The sequence below is a fragment of the Oncorhynchus tshawytscha genome, linkage group LG22 (genome assembly GCF_018296145.1).
Source record: "Oncorhynchus tshawytscha isolate Ot180627B linkage group LG22, Otsh_v2.0, whole genome shotgun sequence".
NCBI classification, from domain to species: Eukaryota; Metazoa; Chordata; class Actinopteri; order Salmoniformes; family Salmonidae; genus Oncorhynchus; species Oncorhynchus tshawytscha.
The window spans coordinates 4,773,542-4,800,634 of record NC_056450.1 but is presented as its reverse complement, the minus strand read 5'-3'; the positions used below and the strand labels follow the sequence as shown (position 1 = coordinate 4,800,634).

At 44.2% G+C, this 27,093-nt stretch overlaps 1 protein-coding gene across 2 annotated transcripts in view; it reads right to left on the bottom strand.

The window, feature by feature from the left end:
- LOC112221614 (phosphatase and actin regulator 3-like) overlaps nt 1–26,672 on the bottom strand; it is a 55,272-nt gene extending 28,600 nt beyond the window's left edge. For both annotated transcript variants that reach the window (XM_042303601.1, XM_042303602.1), the window contains exons 1-2: nt 26,227–26,672; nt 218–382 (exon numbers count right to left, since the gene is read on the bottom strand). In XM_042303601.1, the coding sequence (XP_042159535.1) occupies nt 218–382; nt 26,227–26,338 (277 nt within the window). In that variant the 5' untranslated portion in view covers nt 26,339–26,672. The remainder of the gene's footprint in view (nt 1–217; nt 383–26,226) is intronic.
- Nucleotides 26,673–27,093: the final 421 nt, after the last annotated feature.

The following is a 27,093-nucleotide window of genomic DNA, read 5'->3' as shown; positions in this document are numbered from 1 at the left end:
ATTACTCAAGTCCTTTTACTCCTGATCTACTACGCCTACATGTGTGCATGTTTGTGTAGTTTCCATCTCTCTCTCTCTCTCACACACACACACACACACACACACACACACACACACACACACACACACATACACACACACACACACACACACACACACACACACACACACACACACACACACACACACACACACACACACACACACACACACACACCTGTGGAGCTCTGCTTCAGCTTCTCATTTTTCTTTTTCCTCCACTTCCAGGGTTTGAAGATGCGCCCCAGGCTGGCCAGCTTGCTGTTGCGGCGGATGGGTGGGGTGTGGACCCCCGACACCAGGCAGCCAGTATGCAGCACCCTCTGATGGTCCATCACCTCCACTGCAACCAGAGAGGTGTGTAGCAGACAGGGAGGATGGATATTAGTTAGCAGTCAATTATGCAAATCATGTCATGTGTCAATGTTCATCCTATTCATTATGCAAATTAAATCTACTTTTGGCCACAAGGCCACAGGCCCACACAACAGCTGCACTGATGTACACATAGTCTTACTGATGTGTTGTGTTCATATTCAATTGCAAAGAAACAGGGTACATACATAGGAAATATACAATAAACAGACCAGAAAGAATCCAAGCGATAAACATTAGTGTGACTAAACCCATGACAACAGGAACAGGCAGGAGGCAGACATTTTGGTTTCTGTAGTCAGTACAGGCTACAGAGGCTTTCAACAAAACAGGGGGAAAAGGACGGGAAAACCTCACTTCACTGAGGAACTGAGTGTTGTTGGAGTACAGTGGAGGAGAGGGAGGGTGGACAGAGCCCGGATGCCGTGTGCAACATGCCTTGTTCTCTCTCTCTCTCTCTCTCTCTACAAATGCATGGGATGGGATGTGGGGGAGAAGCGGGCCCTGGAGTTTGACCCCAAATAATGGAGAAACGAGTCAGTTGACCGGCACGCACGTCTGGCCGACTAACTGTCAACCAGCACACAACGGAATCCAGGTCAAGCCTGAAGACGTGCGGCAGCGAACACAGCGAGATTAGAGAAGGGGGGAGGAGGTAGAAAGGAGGAGGGGCATTGCTGTTGCCATGGCGACAACATCCAGATGCTGCAGTCAGTCAGTGGAGAGGAGCCCCCTTGGAGGCAGAGCAGCCCAACTGCATGCAGGGAAGGGGGTAAGCAGCATGGAGGAGGTCAGTGAGTAGAAAAGGGGAGGGGGGGGGGCTAGGTGGGAGGGAGGAGAGGAGAGTTGAGGGGGGATTCTAGGCTGTTGCCATACGGAAGGAGAATCTCCAGTAGCCAATCAGAGCCCAGTAATTCATAATGTATATCAAGTATTTCTACATTTTCCATAGAGGGAAACCTGTTAAAAAAATGGATTAACAGATAACATTGAATTTGGAGAAAGCTCAGAATTTGTTTCTTCACCGGATGGGGATATATTAAAAAAGTGTGTAAAATTTCCATCATGAATGGGCTGTACCACATGTGGTGAACAATACAATTTCAATTAATATGCTAATGTACATTTGGATGAATTAAATCCATGTATCGTGTTTAGGCAGCACCCCATTTCTTTGCAGTAATGTACATAATCCACAGTATGTATTAGTCTTCCAGCTGTTACGAGTGTTTAGCCTACAAGTGCTAAAAGTCTGGAAGACATACCCAACCTATCACATTTAGGCTAAATACATTGTGTGTGGAAAAAAGGGAGATTTTATAATTGCAGGATAAGAAGTGTTCATGAGAGTCCAATGATTTTCATAGTAGACTCTGCATAAGGTATTCTAGTTTTCACACGTGCTAGCCTACTATAAACTTTAAAAAGGATGTTTTAAATATGAAGAATATAGCAGAAATCCATATTCATTGCAATGTTACTTAATAATAATGAGGATTCAATAAAGAATCCTAGTGTACTAAACTCAGAACTACAGTGGTACTGCATGTCAAGGGGGACCCCACCCCGTTTAACCATGCTGTGAGTGAATTCAAAACTGGAATATTTTCACAGAGAAAACCTGCTCTGTATAGCTCCACAGCTAGTATTTTACTGTGAAAGTAAGGAGAACAAAGCAAATGTAATTTTAACTGCCATTATGGTTTGACACTCATGTACATATGACAGGACAGATTCAAAATTCAACATGAAAAAAATTTGAGCTACATCTAACCTTCCTAAAATAATATGTGGTATCACTGCTGCACATCCGATGTCAATACACTCTGTTTTCCTGTGACTCCAGTGTCTCTTTGAATCACGGCAAAGTGCACAATCAACAGAGATATGTGTGATGCTCAGATATAGAGCAAAATTTATATTTTCAAGCATGATTGACAGTGTTGTGAGGTTACTGTTGTTACGGTCACAATAAAACGATGAAAAAAAACATACAACTTCGTTTGCATCTTAATATGTTGTAATGCATACCCTGTTAGTGTGGAAGCTGTGGTAACTAAGAGTTCTTCAAATTGTGTGATTATAGTCACAACAATTGTGCCCTGCTGACTGGCCAAGATGAACTCCCTCACTGTTCACACACTTAAAGACCAGGGTCATGTTCCTACCAAACGGAAGAAAACAGATTGAAACAAGGAGGGACTAGTTAGACTTGTCCAATAATAAATGCTGGTTTTCCAATGCAGATCATTAATAAAATGTGTTATGTTGTGTGCGTTAATGAACACGACCCTGCTCTGTGTTTGGTGCTACTTAGCTTGCCTTTCCCTGACATATCTCAGTAATACGTTACACTGAGTGAGATACTGCCAGCTCTAACAAATAATTGCAATTCATTTCCAGCTGTCTCTCTAATGACAAAAGTAAACTGTCATAAAACATGACTGACAGAATGCATGACTGACAGAATGCATGACTGACAGAATGCATGACTGACAGAATGCATGACTGACAGAGTGCATGACTGACAGAATGCATGACTGACAGAATGCATGACTGACAGAGTGCATGACTGACAGAATGCATGACTGACAAAATGCATGACTGACAGAATGCATGACTGACAGAATGCATGACTGACAGAATGCATGACTGACAGAGTGCATGACTGACACGATTGTAACTAAAAGGCTGTTGTCCTAAGGTAGAGTTGAAAGGTGGGCTGTTCATAGGTGCAATGACATAAGTAGGCCAAACATATGCCTTATGAGCGTGTTTCAAGGGCATTGTTGAAGGACACTTCATGGTGCAATATCACAGTTGATGGAGGTCACACACACCATATACAGTACACATGGCTTGTAGAGTGACATGTCTCAAATCCTACATAGTGAAAACGAATGGATCCACCAACCTTCAGAAATCAATTCAAAGCTCAGGATATGGCTTTGTTTAGATATTTACATGTCAATTGCTCCATCATGCCCTCTGATAGGCCAGGTGGACTTGTTGCCATATCGCTTTCACCTATCCAATCGTCTCATATCTATCCAAGTGTATAGGGGCTAGGGGTTGATTTGGGGTCTTCTCAGGTCAGCTCTGTTCAAATCCATTCCTCCCACCCCCCTCACCCTCTTCACTCGGAGGACTAACAATGTGCCCTTCAACAGGCCACTTCCTTACCCACTGCCATGCTATGCCATGCCAGCTAACCTCCTCACTTACCCCCCTGGCATTGCAACTGTGCTGCCATCTGGCCATGGCCTACGGGCCTGTCACAGTCTGAGCACACAGCTAACTACCAGAAGAGAGTGAGATGATGCTTGTGTCTATGCTTCCTAGTGAGCAGCCACACATTGATTTAAGACCCCTGATCTGAGAGAGACTAGCGAGCACCTGCACCACCATTACACAAAGGGAGGTGCAGAGTTCAGAGTGACCCAGTCTTTATGAAGAGTCCATGCTAGCAACTGGTCCCTTATATCTCAGTTATTGCATAGTACTGCCTTGAATGATAACATTGTATAATTGCATCTTTTTCAGATGACAAAAATCTGAATTATCTGATAATTCCACTAACAGGTCAAATAGGGTTGACCAAGACCAGATTTGGGCTGCTATTTTTTATATATATATATATTTATATATATACAGTGCCTAGTGAAAGTCTACACACCCCTTGCACAGTCTTCATATTTTGCTGCCTAAACATTTAATCTAAAAAGGGATTAAATTATTTTTCCTACAGTTCTACACAACCTACTGTTTTTCCAGAGTGAAAGAAAGCCATAGAACATTTTCCAGATGAATTAGAAGAAAAAAAGAGAATGTCTTGATGTCTTCACACCCCAGAGTTAATACTTGGTGGAAACACCTTTGGCAGCCATTAGAGCTGTGAATTGTTTTGAACTCTCAGGGCAACATATGTCCATTGTTTTTGTCAAAATTGCTTCCACCAAAGATTCATTCTGGGGTGTGAAGACATATGCAATCAAGCCTCATTTTGTATTTCTAAGTAATTTGGAAAATGTTCTATAATTTGTCTTTCACTTTGAAAATGTGGAGTAGGTTGTTGAGATAGATAGTGAAAAAATCTAATTGAATCCCATTTAAGATGTTATTTTAAGGCAGCAAAATGTGAAGACTGTGCAAGTGATGTCCCCTTAGATTGATGAGGAATTGAAACATTTTATGGTTGAGAAAGGTATGGCAAATAAACCTGGCAGCACGACCGATTGGCAAAGAAACTATATAGAATAAAAATAAAATAAAAATATAAAGAATGATAGTAAAAAGCTTTGGAGCACCTTAAATGAAAAAAAGCTAATTCATCACAAAACCCACTGATATTGCCAAGTACTTTAATGATTTATTCATTGGCAAGATTAGCAAACTTAGGCATGACATGCCAGCAACAAACACTGACACTACACATCCAATTATATCTGACCAAATTCTGAAAGACAAGCATTGTACTTTTGAATTCTGTAAAGTGAGTGTGGAAGAGGTGAAAAAATGATTGTTGTCTATCAACAATGACAAGCCACCAGGGTCTGACAACCTGGATGGAAAATTACTGAGGATAATAGCGGACAGTATTGCCGCTCCTATTTGCCATATTGTCACATTCTGACCTTAGTTATTTTGTTATGTCTTTGTTTTAGTATGGTCAGGGCGTGAGTTGGGTGGGTTGTCTATGTTTGTTTTTCTATGAGTTGGTATTTCTGTGTTTGGCCTGGTATGGCAGCTGTCAATCGTTGTCCCTGATTGAGAACCATATTTAGGCAGCCTGTTTTCACCCTTGATTTGTGGGTGATTATTTTCTGTTTCGTATCTGTACCAGACAGAACTGTTTCGGTTTCATTTTGTTCTCTTGTTGGTTTTGTATTTTAGTGTTCTGAGTTCTATTAAAGAATATGAACACTTACCACGCTGCGCATTGGTCCTCACCTTCTTCCACCACAGACAACCGTTACACATATCTTAAATTTAAGCCTACAAGAAAGTGTGTGCCCTCAGGCCTGGAGGGAAGCAAAAGTCATTCCGCTACCCAAGAATAGTAAAGCCCCCTTTACTGGCTCAAATAGCCGACCAATCAGCCTGTTACCAACCCTTAGTAAACTTCTGCAAAAAAAGGTTTGACCAGATACAATGCTATTTTACAGTAAACAAGTTGACAACAGACTTTTAGCACGCTTATAGGGAAGGACATTCAACAAGCACAGCACTTACACAAATTACTGATGATTGGCTGAGAGAAATTGATGATACAGATATCGTGGGGGCTGTTTTGTTTGACTTCAGTGTGGCTTTTGACTTTATCAATCATAGTCTGCTGCTGGAAAAACGTATGTGTTATGGCTTTACACCCCCTGCAATATTGTGGATAAAGAGTTACTTGTCTAACAGAACACAGAGGGTGTTCTATAATGGAAGCCTTGCCAACATAATCAAGGTAGAATCAGGAATTCCCCAGGGTAGCTGTTTAGACCCTTACTTTTTTCAATCTTTACTAATGACATGCCACTGGCTTTGAGTCAAGACAGAGTGTTTATGTACACAGATGACTCAACACTATACATGTCAGCTACTACAGCGACTGAAATGACTGCAACACTTAACAAAGAGATGCAGTTAGTTTCAGAATGGGTGGCAAGGAATAAGTTAGTCCTAAATGTTTCCAAAACTAAAAACATAGATTTGGGACAAATCATTCACTACACCCTAAACCACAACTAAATCTTGTAATGAATAGTGTGGAAATTGAGAAAGTTGAGGTGACTAAACTGCTTGGAGTAACCCTGGAATGTAAACTGTCATGGTCAAAACATACTGATACAACAGTAGCTAAGAGGGGAGAAGTCTGTCCATAATAAAGCGCTGCTCTGCCTTCTTAACAACACTTTCAACAAGGCAGGTCCTACAGGCCCTAGTTTTATCGCAGCTGGACTACTGTTCAGTAGTGTCGTCATGTGCCACAAAGAGGGACTTGACTACATGGAACTCTGTTCCACATCAGGTAACTGATGCAAGCAGTAGAATCAGATTTAAAAAACAAATAAAAATACACCTTATGGAACAGTGGGGATTGTGAAGAGACACACACAAAGGTACAGACACACGCACTCTACACACATGTACATTGTGATATTGTTTTATGGTGGTATTGTACATTTTGTATTGTAGATATGTAGTGGTGTAATAATGTTATATGATGTACTATTTATCTTTTTTTTAATATGTAATGTAAGTGCCTTAATGTGTTTGGACCCCAGGAAGAGTAGCTGCTGCCTTGGCAGCTGCTAATGGGGATCCATAATAAATACAAATACAAAGTAGATTTACTCTGAGTCTGAGAAACCAGTCTATGTGTGGTATTGTCAAATGTGTTGGCTACTGGCTTTAAAGGAGAGAAGCAATGTCAACAAGGAGAGAAGCCAATAGGAAGTGCCCGAGGGCCTTGTTTGCTACCATATGTTTCAGTTAAGATTGGGGACAGGTGGGGGAGTACTCAAATAGACTGCATGCAGCCTCATTACAAAACACTTAGGATCAAGTCTTGTTTAACTTTTCAAAGAGGCCTGTTTTGGCCCTTTGGTTAGTATCTTGGTTTGTATGCTGCTTAGGTTAAGAGCTAAGTTGGTTTTGATTTTGACACACGCAAGTACACTACACAGTGGGATGTACTGTAGCTAGTCCTGCTAAAAGTGTCTCTCTTGCCCAACTCCTGTCACCCACATAATAGGCTCAGGCACTGAGAATAGACATGTGTCATTTTAGCCAGAAAAAGAGCACACACAGGTCTTTGGTTTCCAACAGTTATCAGAGTAGACAGAGACGGCCTCCCGAGTGGTGCAGTGCTTGAGGCACTACAGATCCAGGTTCGATCCAGGGCTGTGTCGCAGCCGGCCGAGACCGGGAGACCCATGAGGCGACAAACAATTGGCCCAGCGTCATCCGAGTTAGGGGAGGGTTTGGCTGGCCGGGATGTCCTTGTCCCATCACGCTCTAGCGACTCCTGTGGCGGGCAGGGCACATGCACACTGACACATCGACATGCGTACTGTGTTTCCTCCGACACATTGGTGCGGCTGGCTTCCGGGTTAAGAGAGTAGTGTGTCAAGAAGCAGTGTGGACGCATGGCTCTCAACCTTGCAGGACGCATGGCTCTCAACCTTCGTTACGGGAATTGCAGCGATGGGACAAGACTGTAACTACCAACTGGATATCACGAAATTGGGGATAAAAAAACTACACAGGCATCTTCCCCCTGTTTTTTCCCCCTGTTTTTTAATTTGTCAGATGTTAAATGAACTACTAAACATTTGAAGCGTTTTAAGCCCATGTTTTTCCAGCTGTAATTTGCAAGAGGGGGGCACACTAATGGACCAGGCAAAGGGTACCACCCTCTCTTAATCTTCCTAGTAAGTGTTTCCTTCCAAGGTGCACCAAGGAACAAAGATATGCTAGACAGAATGTTAGCTACTCTAGTGAGTGCAAACAGTGTCGTCAGTGGCGGGGAGAGAGAGTGTAGAGTGACACACACACACAGTTTTGGATTTTATTTTAGCTGCCGGTGATGGGCAGGAGTCGCAGGAGGTACGTTTTAAAATGAATTTGAATTTGATCAATCCATGTAGCCTATTGATTCCTACTTTATGAATAAATTATAATATAATGATAAATGTAATACTAGCCATCTAGCAATTTTATGAAGTTGGCTTCATAAAATTGGTAGATTTGGAACCTATCTCATAACTAGCTACCAAGCCATTTCAGGCTATGAATGAAGTTAAAGTATCTTGTCTGACTATCTTAGCTGGCATGCCTGCTGGAAAGGTTGCTAAACTTTAGAGAATACTAAACTTGCTTTAATTATTGGGTTATGATACTATATACCAGTGTGGCAGTTGTACTAAACTCCTAAGGCATAAAAGTTCTAAAGAATAAATGTGCATCATTATTAGTTAAAATTACAATTGAACAGGTGAAGAGGTATGCTTAGATAACTATGCAGAAACATATACAGATCTTTGGCTCTAGATTGCAGGAAAAAGTAGTTTCAGGTATTTTGGGGCCCCCTTTCTCTTGTGAATGGTGGTGGTTTCTGTCTACTTGATAGTTGTAGAGACTAGCAGGCTCAGGTAGGTGTGTGCATGTATATTGCAGTTATTATGCTGATTTAGGGCAATGCCTGAAAGATTTATATAAAACATGAGTGTGTGTGTGTGCGTGCATACGTGTGTGCATAAGTGTGAGAGTGTATGTGCATGCGTTAGGAGTTTGCAAAATTCTCTGTGTAGACCCTTGAAACCTATTTGTCTGTGTGCATGTGTGCGCTGTGCATGTGCATGTGTGTAGGTGTGTGTGGTGTGTGTGGTGTTCACATACCAGTGAGTGTGTATGAGTGTGAATGGCTCTCTTCCTTTGGGCCCCCTGCAGGCAACACACTACTGGAAGTCTACACTACAGCCTCATTGTGGTGAGGCAGGAAAGACAAAGAGAGGCGCACAGAACACGGAAAATCACTACCATTTACATTTAATGATACCTACATGGAATGTTTTTACTCTGATTCATACTGGTTTTACAGTCATGTATATCCACGAATAAGGAATAGATTCAGAAATAAGTTGACCATTATATTGATAAACTAAGTCAGATTACTATTGCAAGTACAATAACCTTGTTATGGGCTACAGTATGTCTGGGAATAATGTGTAAAAAAATATTCTGATGCTGGATCCCAATGCGCTGACTCAACAAATACACAAACACATGGCAAATTCAGTTGGATACTGAATACAGCAGACAGTAGTAAAGCGTTAGCTTTCACAGACAGCAAGTGTACATTACTGTGTCAACGGCAATTGTGTGTGTGTGTGATTTGGTTTTACTATACTTGTGGGGACCAGATGTCCTCACAAGGATAGTAAAACAAGGACAATTCTGACAAGTGGGGACATTTTGCCGGTCCCCATAAGGAGAAGGGCTATTTTAGGCTTAGGGGTTAGGTTTATGGTCACAATTAGGGTTGGGGGGGTGAGAGAGAGAGATGTGTCAAATCTGCCATAAGAGGACAGAGACATGAACTGGGTGTGTCGGGAAAATAAGCCAGTAAGAATAAGTAGCTATGATCCATTGTGTGTGTGCATATAGAGAGGTAACCCAGGTAACACTGTAATTGATACCTCTCTCTCTCATAAGGTTTGTGAATACAGGCCTAGGAGTTCCACTGCAATGCGAGTGTTTTGCTCTCCATGGTGCTGAAATCCCCAATGCTGCCATGTAAACATACAAAATGCCCACCATCCATACAATATTGTTATACATCTCTCTCTCTTCTCTCTCTCACAGACATACACAAATGCCATGACAATGAATAGATCAATTAATTTCCCTTACAACCAAATTCCTTCTATCACTGTCATCTAATACAGCTATGTATTTAATTTACCATCTCTAGAGAGGGCCTGTGAAGATTGTTGTGTTCAATACTGCTCTACTGTAAGTGCTTATCAAGCTAACAGTTACACTGAAAGGGCTTCCTCTACTCTCACTCGGTAATGATTCGATGATGGCACCCATTGAGTGGCTGAGAAGACTAGCTCTTCTACCTCGTCCGCCTTGGGCTCATTGTTCTTTTTCAGTCCACCCCTCCCCCCTCCTTCTCTCCTTCTTTCTATTCCCTTGTGTTCCCAGCCCAGACAGTGTTTATTTGAGTAAGGGACTGGGAATTCCCTCTCCCTTGATCACCTATCTCTGACAGAATCGGCCACATCGTCAGAGTGGGACACCCAGACTATAGATGGTGGGGAGAATCCTAACTTCCACTTAAGTCGAATTTTCACTAAAGTAACGCATCAATTTCAATGGGATACTATAAGTGAACATTTGACTAAAGTGGGAGTTAGGATTGGTTGTAATACCAGCCAAAACAAAGGGTGAGTGGGGCCCCTTAGTCTACAATGATTATGTTCCTTGCTCCCCTTGATTAGAAAGGACTGGATAGTTGAAAGCAACCTCCTACCCAGCTGGATAGTGGGATTTAATTGCACCATATGGCTTTCACCAAACCAAGGTTTTTGTTTCTGATTGGAAAATTACTAACGAAAGGATACAAGGGAAAACACAATAGAAGGATACCAGAGCATGGTATTAGTATGTAGCCTCAAAAAAGGTGAGAAGTTGTTGATTGATGTTGATAAATACAGAAACTATCCAAAAGAGCTCAGGTAACTTTTACAACAAGTGTATTTACAGCAGATTCACACAGTGAATCTATCCCTGTAATGTTGGCCAGATAGCAGGCAGGCCCAGGAGGGCAATACTACAGTATCTCTCTGGCTTTTCACACATGCAGAGGCTGTCTCGTCCTCTGTTGTACAAGGGCCAAAACTAGAGCTTTCCTCTTATTGCTCTACTCTAGTGTAGCTTGGCCTCCTAAATTCCTGTCGTTAGCTCCATTATTTTCTCCCTTAACACTGAGGCCTACGCTTTGCTTGAGTCCTAGTTCCACCACGGTCTCAAAGGGCTGACCGCTGACTGCTTTCCCACTCAGTCTGATTCCATCTGTGATTTTTCGGTGTTGCACAAGCTCAGGCAGGCGTGCCCGTTCTCCAACACATCAACACACACACATGCTCGTAAGTACATGTATGCATATAGACACATGCACGCACGCACATACACACCACACACACACAGTTCACACATTGACTACCTCAGGGAATAAGTATAACCATGCGGCTTGTTGCTGCTGTGTTCCATTTTCATTCGTGGGGAAATACAGCGACCCCACAGTGAGCAGTGCTCGACAAGGCATACACTAACAGTTTGTCCCATTCACTTCACTTGCAGTTCTTGTATTTACAATATTGCAGTACCACATGCAGTGATGCTACAGTACAGGTTGAATGGTAAGAACATAGCGAGTTGGTGTCAGTGGGGACAGTATAACAGTAGTGGAAATACTTGTGCGACTGATGCTGGGTGGTACAGATGCTCCCGTGCACTCACTCTCATTTACCAAGTGTAGAGCTGAAGAGACACAGTCACTCACTTTGAAAGTAGCAGCTACATGTACAACCAACTGATGAAATGCATGTTCATGGATCAAGTGTACAAGTCGTGGCCCACATCTCTCAATAACCATTTTTGAACCCGCATGGGATTACTTGGATAAATAAACAATATATAAACTAATATTTGTATGCATTTTTTTGTGGTATTTCTTAGGAGTTCCTATGTGATAATTCTCAAGCTAAAAGTGCTTCTGTTGTCCTCTATGGAGAACATGAGTGGCTCAAGAGAAAATGAACAGAGCTCTTGCCGCAACAAACAGGTGGCCTTAACTGGCATCCCAATCTTGGCAGGCTGAGATGAATGAGTCGTGAGCTGACAGCATTGTGAATTACAGCTCTAGTTCCATAATAGAAATGGGTTTAAAGGGCTAGTTCACCCAAAGTCCATTAATGATGACCCAATAATCGTTATACAGTATCTAAATGAGGTGGGAAGAGAAGCTCGGAGAAGGGCCTCCCTCCCGCCCTGTAGTGGCCGTGATCTTTTTAGCAGCCAGTTAGCAACGAAGTGATGACTCATATCCTGCCAGCTTGGTCTCATGATATAACATAGTAAACGTAAATCCGGGACACTCAAATTAGTATGATATGTTACATTCGCAATGGTTACATCAGACAGAAGGTAAGGCCTCCCGAGTGGCGCAGTGGTCTAAGGCACTGCATCGCAGTGCTAGCTGTGCCACTAGAGATTCTGGGTTTGAGTCCAGGCTCTGTCGCAGCCGGCCGCGACCGGGAGACCCATGAGGCGGCGCACAATTGGTCCAGCGTTGTCCGGGTTAACGGAGGGTTTGGCCAGCAGGGATATCCTTGTCCCATCGCGCACTAGCCACTCCTGCGCAGTGCACACTGACACGGTCACCAGGTGCACAGTGTTTCCTCCACCACATTGGTACTGGCTTCCAAGTTAAGTGGGCACTGTGTCAAAAAGCAGTGCGGTTTGGTTGGGTTGTGTTTCGGAGGAAGCACGGCTCTCGACCTTCGCCTCTCCCAACTATACGGGAGTTGCAGTGATGAGACAAGACTGTAACTACCAATTGGGGAGAAAAAGGGGTAAAATAAAATAATAATACATCTGACAGAAGGTTACTTAGACAAAAACTAAAGTAGGGTGGTTGGTCGGGTGGATGGGTAGGTGTACAACGTGAATGGCTAGCAACCCAAAAGGTTGCATGTTCAAATGTCATTATGGACAACTTTAGCATTTTAGCTAATTAGCAACTTTGCAACTACTTACTACTTTTTAGTTATTTTGCAACTACTTAGAATGTTAGCTAACACTTCCCCTAACCTTAACCCCTTAACCCTAACTTTAACTCCTAACCCCTAGCCTAGCTAACATTAGCCACCTAGTTAAGGTCACAACAAATTGGAATTTGTAACATATCATTCGGAATGGATGCTGGACATCCACAAATTAATACATAGGTACCATACAAAACGTAGCCCATCATACTATTTGGCGTGTCACAGATTTACATTTACTATGTTATGTCTACCCGAGTCCAAGTTGATTCTGCTTCTGACTCGTTAATTACCCTGACATTGCATGCAGCGAGAGTGTGGGACGCCCAGCAGATCTAGGTGCAGAGGTAGGCTTCAAGACCAGGGTTACTGTGACACACTGAAGCAGCAGGTGAGATAGACAGCCAGAGAGAGAGAGAGAGAGAAGGAATGAGTGAAAAATGTAGATGTGGGGAGGTGGTCAGAGAGAAATTTAAACTGAGGGGCTGGAAACTTGAGGTGTGAATATCTGTTTAAATGTGGTTTACAGATCAGATATAAATAGTAAAACATGTAAAATAGTAAATACAGACTCACAGCTAGAGCAAGAACAAACAAAGAAACCCAAGTAGGCCTTCGATCAAGCCTGAAATGAACTAGTTGCATGTGAGGTGAGATGGTATGAATGAAACTGACAGAAAACAGTGGTAGGCCTATCACCTCATGAAAATGTAGAATGTCACTAATACTGTGTAAAATACAGTGACTTCAGAAAGTATTCATAACCCTTGACTTATTCCACATTTTGTTGTGTTACAGCCTGAATTCAAACCATAACTGTTTTCTCACCCATCTACACATAATACCCCATAATTACAATGTGAAAACATGTTTTGGACATGATTTATAAAGAAACACACCTGTCTATATAAGGTCCTACAGTTGACAGTGCATGTCAGAGCAGAAACCATACCATTAAGTTCAAGGAACTGTCTGTGGAATTGTAATGAGGCATATATCTGGGGAAGGGTATAAAACCATTTCTACAGTGTTGAAAGTTTCCAAGAGCAGTGGTCTCCATTATTGGGAAATGGTAAAAATATAGAACTACACAGACTCTGCCTAGAGCTGGCCGTCCGACCAAACTGAGCAACTGCGCAAGAAGGACCTTGGTCAGGGAGGTGTCCAAAAACCCAATGACCACTCTGACAGAACAACAGAGTTCCTTGACTGAGATGGAAGAACCTGCCAGAAGTACAACAGTCTCTACAGCACTTCACCAATCTGGGATTTTTGGGAGAGCGGCCAGACGGAAGCCACTCCTGAAAAAAAAGCACATGACAGCACATCTGAACTTTGCAAAAAGGCAAGTGAAAGACTTTAAGATCATAAGGCAAAAGATGATGTTGTCTAATGATGCAAAAAATGTAACTCTTTGATCTGGATGCAAAGTATATATCTGGAGAAAACCAGGCAGGAACTGGGAGACTGGTAAAGATAGAGGGAACAATGAATGGAGCCAAATACAGGGAAATCTTTGATGATAACCTGCTTCAGAGTGCAAACAACCTTAGCCTGGGGGGAAGATTTACGTTCCAACAGGACAATGACCCCAAGCATATAGCCAAAGCAATGCTGGAATGGCTTCAGAACAAGAATGTGAAAGTCCTTGAGGCTGCTGATTATCCCGCACACCTGTCACCATTGTCTCGCACACCTGCGCCTCATGACAATCACCTGGACTCCATCACCTCCATCATTATCTTCCCTATATCTGTCACTCCCCTTGGTTCTTTCCTCAGGTGTTATTGACTCTGTTTTCATCTCGGTGCATTTGTGTTTCATGTTCATTGCTTATTTTATTTATTAAAACACTCACTCCCTGAACTTGCTTCCCGACTCTCAGCACACTCGTTACACCCAGCCAAAGCCCAGACTTGAATCCCATTGAAAATCTGTGGAATGACTTGAAGATTGCTGTTCCCCATCGAACATAACAGAGCTTGAGAAAATCTACAAAGAATAATGGGAGAAAATCCCCAGAAATCCAGATGTGCAAACCTAATACAGACATACCCATGATGACTCAAAGCTAATACAGACAAACCCATGATGACTCAAAGCTAATACAGACATACCCATGATTACTCAAAGCTAATACAGACATACCCATGATGACTCAAAGCTGTAATCGTCACCAAAAGTGCTTCTACAATGTATTGACTCAGGGGTGTGAATACTTAGGATAAATGAGATAGTTCTGTATTTCATTTGCAATACATTTGGAAAAATGTCTAAACATGTTTTCACTTTGTCATTTTGGGGTATTGTGTGTAGATGGTTGAGAAAGAAAATCTATTTAATCCATTTTGAATTTATTGCTGCAACACATTTTTTTTGAATAAGCCAAGGGGTATGAATACTCTCTGAAGTCACTGTGTATGTATAAATACACTAAACACAAATATAAAAGCAACATGTAAAGTTTTGGTCGACATGTTTCATGAGCTGAAATAAAAGATCCCAGACATTTTCCACACTCACAAGAAGCTTATTTCTCTCACATTTTGTGCACACATTTGTTTACATCCCTGATAGTGACCATTTCTCCTTTGCCAAGATAATACATCCACCTGACAGGTGTGGCATATCAAGAAGCTGATCATTACACATGTGCACCTTGTGCTGGGGACAATAAAGGCCACTCTAAAATGTGCAGTTTTGTCACACAACCCAATGCCAAAGATGTCAAAAAAATGTTGAGGGAGTGTGCAATTGGTATGCTGACTGCAGAAATGTTGCCAGAGAATTTAATTGAAACTGCCCCCAACATCATTTTAGAGAATTTGGCAGTACGTCCAACCGGCCTCACAACCGTGTGTGGGTGAGCGGTTTGCTGATGTCAACATTGTGAACAGAGTGCCCCATGGTGGAGGTGGGGTTATAGTACAGGCAGGCATAAGCTACGGACAATGAACACAATGCATTTTATTTGAATGCACAGAGATACCATGACGAGATCCTGAGGCCCATTGTCATGCCATTCATCCGCTGCCATCACCTAATGTTTCAGCATGATAATGCACGGCCCCATTTTGCAAGGATCTATACACAATTCCTGGAAGCTGAAAATGTCCCACTTCTTCCATGGCCTGTATACTCACTGGACACGTCACCCATTGAACATGTGGATGCTCTGGATCGACGTGCATGACAGTATGTTCCAGTTCCCACTAATATCCAGCAACTTCGCATAGTCATTGAAGAGGAATGGGACAACATTCCACAGGCCCCAATCAGTCACCTCCCTTTCCCAGATCTGTGCCTCGACACAGTCCTGTCTTTGAGCTCTACGGACAATTCCTTCGACCTCATGGCTTGGTTTTTGCTCTGACACGCACTGTCAATAGAGCTGTGGAGGTCAAGCAATTTTATGAGCCGGTGATTGTCAAGCAAATAACTATCGGCCTCACGGTAATTGACCGTTACTTACCAAACACATTTATCATCTCCTGGATTCCACACATAGCTTACAAGCCACTGATGCAGACCTTTGGAACATCTACATTTTAAAAGTCTAATAAATCCATGTAATACAGCCTATACCTTCACAATAAATCCATTATTTACTTTAGACAGGTCTAAAGAAGCATGATATGAAGAAAATGTAGTCTATAACAGATTAGCACACTGCGTTGTCCTTATGTTAGGTCATGATCTGGCTATGCCAAATGGCTGTGGGCTATACTAGCTAATTTATCAGACAAGATTTGCTTAGAATTGCGTGCCATTATTTTATATTATTTTATAGTATGAAGTATACAGTTGAACAAAGCTGAATAAAATATAAGTATTTTCTCCAAACGATTTGAGAGTACATTCTGTGTTGAGGGGTTAACAAAGAAATAGGTACTCCTATGTGCTTCATTTAGAGTCATTATTGTAACTTTAGGTTTTCTACAAAACGTTGGGCTATATGTTTTGACGTAATATATTGTATGATGCGACTCTAAAGATGATTTGAAAAAAGTTGCTTGAAAGGCATGAGCCCTGCTTTGTTTTTTGCGCAGGCTGTACACACTTCATTAGTCTCTCATTCACAATTTGACAATCACTTGATAATGACTCAAATTTCACAGTGGCATCCCCTTTGTGGCTGTAATGCACAAAAAAAAAATAATGCACAAAAAAAAAATCCATGCCTTTTGTGGCCAGTGGCTGCATTGTGCCTTTCTCCCTGAGTGCTGCGTACTCCTAAGCACCTCTCACTCACATGGCTCTCCATCACGTGATCGGGTCTTTCTTACAGGCTACAAGTGAAGAAAGACACATTGTGGACACAACTGCGTGTGTCCTTATCCAATTCCGAGGTGCATATCCGTTATAAAGACATTGGAAGAACTGATAAGTCTCAAGCCGGTTACTCAGGACGATAGTAATTGAAAGCACCTTCAAGCGCAGTTGAAAAGACAGACGTGCTAGGCTTCTAGCGTTGCTGTAACTTCCAGTCCATTGTCTGCATGACTTGACTGACAGCACTGAGCACGACTACTTGACTACTCATGACTACTTCTAGTTTACTACTCCTGACGACAGGTCCAGGCTGGTGTCAGGATTCCTTTCCAACTGAAAGACATTTTCTCACTGCTGCTGTCCCATCTTGTCCAGTGAGGTCCTCACCATGGGCCTCAGATCTGAGGCATTTTCCTAATGCCACTTCCTACTGATACCAGCTTTTCTGCTAAAAGAGCAGTAGGAGTGCTGATTTAGGATCGGTTTTGTCTTTTAGATCACAAAGAATAGGATTACATGGACAGGGGGGACCTGAGACTCTTGATACTTACGGCCCCGTGTCTCCTTTATTTGGTGCCCTGGTGCTCAGGAGCAGGATGCAGAGAAGAGGTGCATGAAGTGTGAACTCAGTCAGGTCGGGGAAGAGGTGGCACATAGGCAGCTCTATGAACAGTATACCTTGGTTGTATTCATTAGGGCACATTGTACCAAAATGTTGTGCAACGGAAACCGAAATAAAATTAGTGTTTCTTATTGGACAACTTCAGATAGTACCTCCCTGTTTATGACAATGTTCTTACGTTTAGTAAATACGACCCAATTCTGTCCATCTTGTGGAACAAAGCCTTCGAGCCTTCGAAGATGAAGTAAATCTCTGCTTGTGTCATTTTTTTAGCGCTTCAACACCTTTTTTTTATCAAGAATAAGTCCACTACTGGAAGTTTTTCCTGCATGGGTAGGCCTTTTGTGGATTCCTATCTTTGTTGTTGAGCATCCTCCTCCTACTGTCATTTGTTGTGTCACGCCCTGGTCAAAGTATTTTGTGTTTATCTTTATGTATTTGGTCAGGCCAGGGTGTGGCATGGGGTTTTTGTAATTGTGGTGTGTTTGTCTTGGGGTTTTGGTGGTGGTATTGGGATTGTAGCTTAGTGGGTTGTCTAGCAAGGTCTATGGCTGTCTGGAGTGGTTCTCAATCAGAGGCAGGTGCTTATCGTTGTCTCTGATTGGGAACCATATTTAGGCAGCCATATTCTTTGAGTTTGTCGTGGGTGATTGTCCTTAGTGTCTTACTTGTACTCGCTGTTAGTTTGCACTAGATAGGCTGTTTTCGGTTTTCATTACGTTTATTGTTTTGTCGTGTTTAGTGTTTAGTCGTGTTTAGTGTTTAGTCGTGTTTACGTTTTGTTTAATAAATATGGATCGCAATCGACACGCTGCAGTTTGGTCCGACTCTCCTTCATCACCACTAGAAAACCGTTACAGAATCACCCACCACCAACGGACCAAGCAGCGTGTTAACAGGCAGGAACCACAGGAGAGGCAACAGAGGCAGCAGCAGCAGGAGCAGCAGCAGCTGCAGTGGGAGAGGCTGCACCACCTGGAGAAATGGACATGGGAGGAAGAACTGGACGGTAAAGGACCCTGGGCTCAGCCTGGAATATCGCCGCCCCAAGGAAGAACTGGAGGCGGCGAAAGCTGAGAGGCGCAGATATGAGGAGGCAGCACGGCGTAGCGGATGGAAGCCTGAGAATCAGCCCCAAAATTTCTTGGGGGCTCAGGGAGAGTGTGGCAGAGTCAGGAGTCAGACCTGAGCCAACTCTCCCTGTTTATCGTGAGGAGCCAAGGAGGAGACCAGAACCAGAGACTGTGAAGGAGTTAATGGGGAAATTGGAGGAGAGAGAAATGAGGGAGTTGCTGTGTTGGTGCTTTTTGCATGGAATTCGCCCGACGGAACGTGTTGGGGATTTGATGGCACCTGGGTTAGCGCTCCATACTCGTCCTGAGGTGCGTGTTAGTCGGCTGGTGAAGTTGGTGCCAGCCTCACGCACCAGGCCTCCTGTGCACATCCCTAGCCTTGCACATCCTGTGCCAACACTGCTCTCAAGATCTCCAGTACGCCTTCACGGTCTAGCCCATCCTGTGCCACCTCCACACTCCAGTCCTCCGGTAGCAGCTCCCCGCTCCAGGCTTCCTGTGCGTGTCCTCGGTCCAGTACCACCAGTACCAGCACCACGCATCAGGCCTACAGTGCGCCTCGCCTCTCTAGCGCTGTTAGAGCTTTCCTCATCTCCAGCGCTGCCGGAGCCTCCCGCCTGTTCAGCGCAGCCAGAGCCTTCCTCCTCTACAGCGCTGCCGGAGCCTCCCGCCTGTTTAGCGCAGCCAGAGCCTTCCTCCTCTACAGAGCTGCCGGAGCCTCCCGCCTGTTTAGCGCAGCCAGAGCCTTTCTCCTCTCCTGCGCTGCCGGAGTCTCCCGCCTATCTAGCGCTGTTAGAGCCTTCCTCATCTCCAGCGCTGCCGGAGTCTCCCGCCTGTTTAGTGCAGCCAGAGCCTTTCTCCTCTACAGCGCTGCCGGAGCCTCCCGCCTGTTTAGCGCAGCCAGAGCCTTTCTCCTCTCCTACGCTGCCGGAGTCTCCCGCCTGTTCAGCGCAGCCAGAGCTGCCAGTCTACATGGAGCAGCCAGAGCTGCCAGTCTGCATGAAGCAGCCAGAGCTGTCAGTCTCCATGGAACAGTCAGAGCTGTCAGTCTGCATGGAGCAGCCAGAGCTGTCAGTCTATATGAAGCAGCCCGAGCTGCCAGTCTGCATGAAGCAGTCAGTCTACATGGAGCAGCCAGAGCTGTCAGTCCGCATGGAGCAGCCAGAGCTGTCAGTCTACATGAAGCAGCCCGAGCTGCCAGTCTGCATGAAGCAGCCAGTCTACATGGAGCAGCCAGAGCTGTCAGTCTGCATGGAGCAGCCAGAGCTGTCAGTCTGCATGGAGCAGCCAGAGCTGTCAGTCTGCATGGAGCAGCCAGAGCTGTCAGTCTGCATGGAGCAGCCAGAGCTGCCAGTCTGCATGAAGCAGCCAGAGCTGTCAGTCTGCATGGAGCAGCCAGAGCGGCCAGTCTGCATGGAGCTGCCAGTCTGCAAGGAGCAGCCAGAGCTGTCAGTCTACATGAAGCAGCCCGAGCTGCCAGTCTGCATGAAGCAGCCAGTCTACATGGAGCAGCCAGAGCTGCCAGTCTGCATGAAGCAGCCAGAGCTGTCAGTCTGCATGGAACAGTCAGAGCTGTCAGTCTGCATGGAGCAGCCAGAGCTGTCAGTCTACATGAAGCAGCCCGAGCTGCCAGTCTGCATGAAGCAGTCAGTCTACATGGAGCAGCCAGAGCTGTCAGTCCGCATGGAGCAGCCAGAGCTGTCAGTCTACATGAAGCAGCCCGAGCTGCCAGTCTGCATGAAGCAGCCAGTCTACATGGAGCAGCCAGAGATGTCAGTCTGCATGAAGCAGCCAGAGCTGTCAGTCTGCATAGAGCAGCCAGTCTGCATGGAGCTGCCAGTCTGCATGGAGCTGCCAGTCTGCATGGAGCTGCCAGTCTGCAAGGAGCTGTCAGTCTGCACGGAGCTGTCAGTCTGCACGGAGCTGTCAGTCTGTAAGGAGCTGCCAGTCTGCAAGGAGCTGCCAGTCAGCCCGGAGCCGCCAGAGCGGTCAGTCTGTAAGAAGCCGCCAGAGCTGTCAGCCTATATGGAGCAGCTAGTGCCGCCAGTCTGCCCAGCGCCGCCAGTGCCCCCAGTCTGCCCAGCGTCGCCAGTCTGCCCAGCGCCGTCAGTCTGCCCAGCATCGCCAGTCTGCCCAGCATCGTCAGTCTGCCCAGCACCGCCAGTCTGCCCAGCATCGCCAGTCTGCCCAGCATCGTCAGTCTGCCCAGCGCCGTCAGTCTGCCCAGCATCGCCAGTCTGCCCAGCATCGTCAGTCTGCCCAGCACCGCCAGTATGCCCAGCGCCACCAGTCTGCCCAGCGCCGCCAGTCTGCCCAGCATCGCCAGTCTGCCCAGCGCCGCCAGTCTGCCCAGCGCCGCCAGTCTGCCCAGCGCCGCCAGTCTGCCCAGCGCCGCCAGATCTACCAGTCAGCCAGACTCTTCCAGATCTGCCAGTCAACCAGACTCTTCCAGATCTGCCAGTCAACCAGACTCTTCCAGATCTGCCAGTCAACCAGACTCTTCCAGATCTGCCAGTCAGCCAGGATCTGCCAGTCAGCCAGGATCTGCCAGTTGTTCTGCTGAAACCACCAGCCAGCCAGGAGCTGGTAGATCTATCTACCTGCCTGAGCTTCCTCTCACTCCTGAGCTTCCTCTCACTGAGCCCTCTCACTCCTGAGCTTCCTCTCACTCCTGAGCTTCCTCTCACTCCTGAGCTTCCTCTCACTCCTGAGCTTTCTCTCACTCCCGAGCTTCCCCTCAGTCCCGAGCTGCCTCGGTCCCGAGCTGTCCTTCAGTCCCGATCTGCTCCTCAGTCCAGTGGGATTCTGGGTGGGGACTACTAGGCCATGGTCGGCGGCGAGGGTGGACTATCCAGGGACGAAGGGAGAGGGGACTAAGACATTAAAGGAGTGGGGTCCACGTCCCCGCGCCGGAGCCGCCACCATGGACAGACGCCCACCCGGACCCTCCCTATTGTTTTGAGGTGCGTTCGGGAGTCCGCACCTTAGGGGGGTTCTGTCACGCCCTGGTCAAAGTATTTTGTGTTTATCTTTATGTATTTGGTCAGGCCAGGGTGTGGCATGGGGTTTTTGTAATTGTGGTGTGTTTGTCTTGGGGTTTTGGTGGTGGTATTGGGATTGTAGCTTAGTGGGTTGTCTAGCAAGGTCTATGGCTGTCTGGAGTGGTTCTCAATCAGAGGCAGGTGCTTATCGTTGTCTCTGATTGGGAACCATATTTAGGCAGCCATATTCTTTGAGTTTGTCGTGGGTGATTGTCCTTAGTGTCTTACTTGTACTCGCTGTTAGTTTGCACTAGATAGGCTGTTTTCGGTTTTCATTACGTTTATTGTTTTGTCGTGTTTAGTGTTTAGTCGTGTTTAGTGTTTAGTCGTGTTTACGTTTTGTTTAATAAATATGGATCGCAATCGACACGCTGCAGTTTGGTCCGACTCTCCTTCATCACCACTAGAAAACCGTTACATGTTGGCTGAATCAATCAATCACATTTATTTATAAAGCCCTTTTTACATCAGCCGATGTCATAAAGTGCTATACAGAAACCCAGCCTAAAAACCCAAACAGCAAGCAATGCAGATGTTGAACCACAGTGGCTAGGAAAAACTCCCTAGAAAAGCAGGAATCTAGGAAGAAACCTAGAGAGGAACCCGTCTCTGAGGGGTGGCCAGTCCTCTTCTGGCTATGCCGGGTGAAGATTATAACAGTACATGGCCAAGATGTTCAAATGCTGAGGTCTACCTTAACTTGCTTAATGAGCATTTGAGCAGATTTGTATGGTTTGAGTGTGGTGGTGTGTGTGCTTGCATGTGTTTGTGTAAATAGTTTTATGGTATCACTTTATTTGGATAGTCCACAGTAGATAGTTTGTAGATGTTTATCTAACTGTACTATTCTGAAGTCTTGCATATTGTCAAGGCTTCTGATAAACTTCCCTTGTCTACATTCAGAGTGAAGGGGAGGGTTATGATGCTTGCGCGTAACTCAAACCTTTTACATCAGCAATCAAAATGCTGTTCTTTATAATAAAGAACGCTTGGCTAATTGAGCATGTACACAAAATAATCTGAGTCACAACAGTTTAAAATATCATGATGGGGAAAGACTATACATGCGCTTGAAAAAGTCCTTGAAAATCCTTGAATTTGACTTGCCAATGTCTGTACGAACCCTGTATATGCTACTTGCTCAACCCGCAAATGAAAGATAAAATCATCTGCTATTGTCAGTATTTTTTAAATTCGGGCCAATAGCTTTCAGTTGACACTGGCCCGGACTGCTGACAAACCTGAATGTCGAACCCTGTGTTGTGCAGTGTGTGTAGCCATTAGCCAAGTTAATGATAGCCTAAACATCTGCCGGTAGATGGAAAGGCAAATAAAAGGGAACTACAAAGTAGCCTATGCCTACCTGGCAGAATCATGATCATTTGCATCAATGGTCATTGCACCAGTGGTAATTTGTTTTGAAAACTCCCATCACACCTGCGCGACACTGCTAGCCAAACACAACTTACGCTGGTGCTTACCTGAGTTAAAGGCCAACTACAGAAAAAAATCTACATTTCTCTGATTTTTCCCAGACCCCAAGAATTGTCCCCAGATGTCGTTTAAGCATTGTTGAGGACTTAGAACATCCAATGTTGCTTATTTCAAATATGGCTAGTCAATATTAGCCTTGTTCTGTATGGAATACGGTTATATTATGTGACACAGGCCAGGTCATTATAAATTATTTAAAAAATTGGTGCGACCAAATCATTTGCTGGTGCCACTAACTGAAAAAGTTAGTGTAGAGCCCTGCATTACCGTGTCAAACATAGGTTTGTTCACAACAATGGCTAGTGTTACATACACATTCCAACTGGAATATAAGACCCTGCAGTGTTTTCCCTAAAGGTCTTTAAGCGGGGTGCAAACCCCCCCAAAGTAACATCCTGTCCTGGCAACAACACTTCAGACTAATATTTCATATAACCCATAGTACTTTAAATACAAATCAGCCCTTGAAATAATACAAACTTAGTGGTACAGTGCATTGCCCCAACAAGGATGGAGGGTAAAAATTGTCTTGAACGTTCTACAACTAATATACTCACACACTCTCTCTCTCTCTCTCTGCAGCTGCAAAGGCCACTGTGTAAAAGGCTTAGTAATCCTTTGGCAAAGACTGTGAGCCGCGACGCTCACACAGTGATGATACACTGAGGACGGACAATGTGTACTTTGGGTCACCAGACACCGCTATTGCTCTCTTGAGTGCCACAGAACTGTATTTACGCTATAGTCCATTAGCAGTGCCCTGTGAATGGGTGCAGGCTACATGTGTAGGCACATTCAAGTATAAGACACGGTTATCATAGCCACTGCTTCAGGACAATAACCTCAGGACAATAACCTAAAACAAAAGAGCCAAATCTACACTGGAGTTGGTTACCAACGTTCCTGAGTGGTCGAGTTACAGTTTTTGACTTAAATCTACTTCAAAATCTATGGCAAGACCTGAAAATGGTTATCTAGCAATGATCAACAACCAATTTGACAGAGCTTGAAGAATTATGAAAAAATTGGGGCAAATGTTGCACAATCCAGGTGTGAAAAGCTCTTGGAGACTTACCCAGAAAGACTCACAACTGTAATCACTGCCAAAGGCGCTTCTACAAAGTATTGACTCACGGGTGTGAATACTTATGTAAATGAGATATTTCTGTAATTCATTTTCAATAAATTTGCAAACATTTCAAATAACATGTTGTTTTCACTTTGTCATTATGGGGTATTGTGTGTAGATGGATGGGGAAAATAATCACTTTAACCCATTTTGAATTCAGGCTGTAACACAACTAAATTTGGAATAGGTCAAGGAGTATGAATACTTTTTAAAGGCACTGTAGCGGTCTTTTTTTTAACCTTTATTCAACTCAGCAAGTCAGTTAAGAACAAATTCTTATTTACAATGACGGCCTAGGAACAGTGGGTTAACTGCCTTGTTCAGGGGCAGAACGACAGATTTGTACCTTGTCAGCTTGGGGATTTGATCTAGCAACCTTTCAGTTACTGTCCCAACGCTCTAACCACTAGGCTACCTGTTAACTTGTACTTGTGTGTGTGTGTGTGTGTGTGTGTGTGTGTGTGTGTGTGTGTGTGTGTGTGTGTGTGTGTGTGTGTGTGTGTGTGTGTGTGTGTGTGTGTGTGTGTGTGTGTGTGTGTGTGTGTGTGTGTGTGTGTGTGTGTGTGTGTGTGTGTGTGTGTGTGTGTGTGTGTGTGTGTGTGTGTGTGTGAAAGGTGTGTGTTAGAAAGGGAGTGGGAACAGTAAAAGGTCAAGAACCTGCTCAATTTAGCCATGAATATGCCATAAACATTACTGTCTTCCTAAACAGATACAGCCTGGCACCAACACTTAATAGCTGTCCAATAAAATACTTTATTAAACTGTTTAAAATATATATTATAACAAAATGCCATTAAGCTTGCAGACTATGCCTAAAAGCACTTGAGAATAAAAATGCTTGGTTGGTAAATAACATGCTTCTAGGCAGGGAGGGCCTGTTTATTTATGAAGGGTAAGATCACCCATATAAGTGAGAACAGCTGAGAGGTAGGCTGAGAGGTCGGTTAACTTAAAGGGGAATAGCCTATGATTGCTATAGGTGCTCTGTGCACACCTGCATGGTCCACACCATAGGGAATTTATGTTTTTCTATACGTAGGGCAGCACTGACGTCGAAGTCTTTGATCCTATGCATCACGTGGAACGCTGGGTCATTGATCATAGGACTGTTTGATCAGCTCAACCTCAACATGGGATCCAATTGATGCTGCCAAGCGCAGTGGCCGAGTCGGGATAGGCAAGGGTCCATTGAATGAAGGTCCAATATATGCTACCACCGAAACCGAGGCTTATGCAGAACGAAATTGCTCAAATAATCATTATAAATGTGTCTGCTCAATGTCAGTGTCTGTGCGCTCAATGTAACATTGAATCCTAATATAACCTAGCGACGCAAAAATGTGTCTAGACATTTCGCCTAAAATGATGGACCACACAATGAGCTTTCTTCACTGTAGCCTATGTCATCTTTGCGTCCAATCTTATTGGGCCTATATATAAATGTATTTACATTGATGCAATGATGTCTGAAATATTATGCATTTGTGTACAATAGGCTTCGCATTATAGGCTCAATTTATAATCTTCACATTTACTGCAAAACCACATAGCATTTCACGAACAAACAGCTTATTTTGGGAGAGCATCCATTCATTTAAATAGAACTGGAGGAAAATGGCAAACGCGTCATGATATTTTCCTACCAATTGTCTGCGAATCTTTTTTATTGTGTTTTCTGTCAAATGGAAGCGTGGAGTGCTTATTATTCTGATATGGTCCTTAAATCCCATTTAGCAATTGGGGATGGCTTTAGGAAACTACTGTAGCCTATCGCCAAAACGATGAAAATAATAAAACGCCAATACATTAGTCTATAACGTTTGAATATCCGGACAAAAAAAATCATGTATCTTACCTGTGCTGTGCACTAGATCGATGCCGGACTCTGTGAGTAGGTTTGGGTCACTTTGAGATCTGCCTCTATGCAGAAGACAGACATCTATTCCATTTCCATCGGATGTAGCCATTGGGGATAGAGCACATGAATACCGAATCAAATATTCAAAACCCTACCAGAGGCAGGCAAGGTCAGAAGTAAGCAGCAGTAGTGCAGATATAATTCGTTCTGACAACAGCCGCTTTGAGCATCTAATGGGGAGCCATGGGTGCTGAGCAGAAATTCCTAGTATGTTGGAGCCACTGAAGTATAATAAGAACGGTTGAAGCGCGTGTGTGTCTGTGCGCGCTCGTGTGGGCGTGGGAGGGGTGATACGGATGTGCCGGTCTATATGTCATTACGGCCTGATTCCGTATTTGATTCCGTAGTTCTGATTCCGTAGTTCCTCGCAACATTGTAGCCGGCGACACAAATTTAGGCCAGGCCGCCTACTTACACAATCTGAATTTATTAATGTAGCCTACTGATTTATGATGCTGGTTTGGTCTATATGGATGGTGATGAGGTTGTATAGAGCAGAACATCAACACGTGGTGAAATTGGTTCATTGAATAAATCTCAGGACTAACGTTATTAGTTTTGAATTGTTTAAAGAAAATACACTGCAATGTATCCCAATATTTCAATGTAATGCATTTATGAATGGCATTGAAGGGTTTCAGAGACAACAGCTGCATAGGCCTAGTGGTATTGGCTGAAGGGAGATCAGTAGGCCTATTGATATAGTAGAGAGCATAATAGACAGAAATGTCTAACATTGGCTTTAATACCTTGAGAAACGACAATGTAGCCTAAGCCTCCTGCTCAACGACTGTATAGGCTATG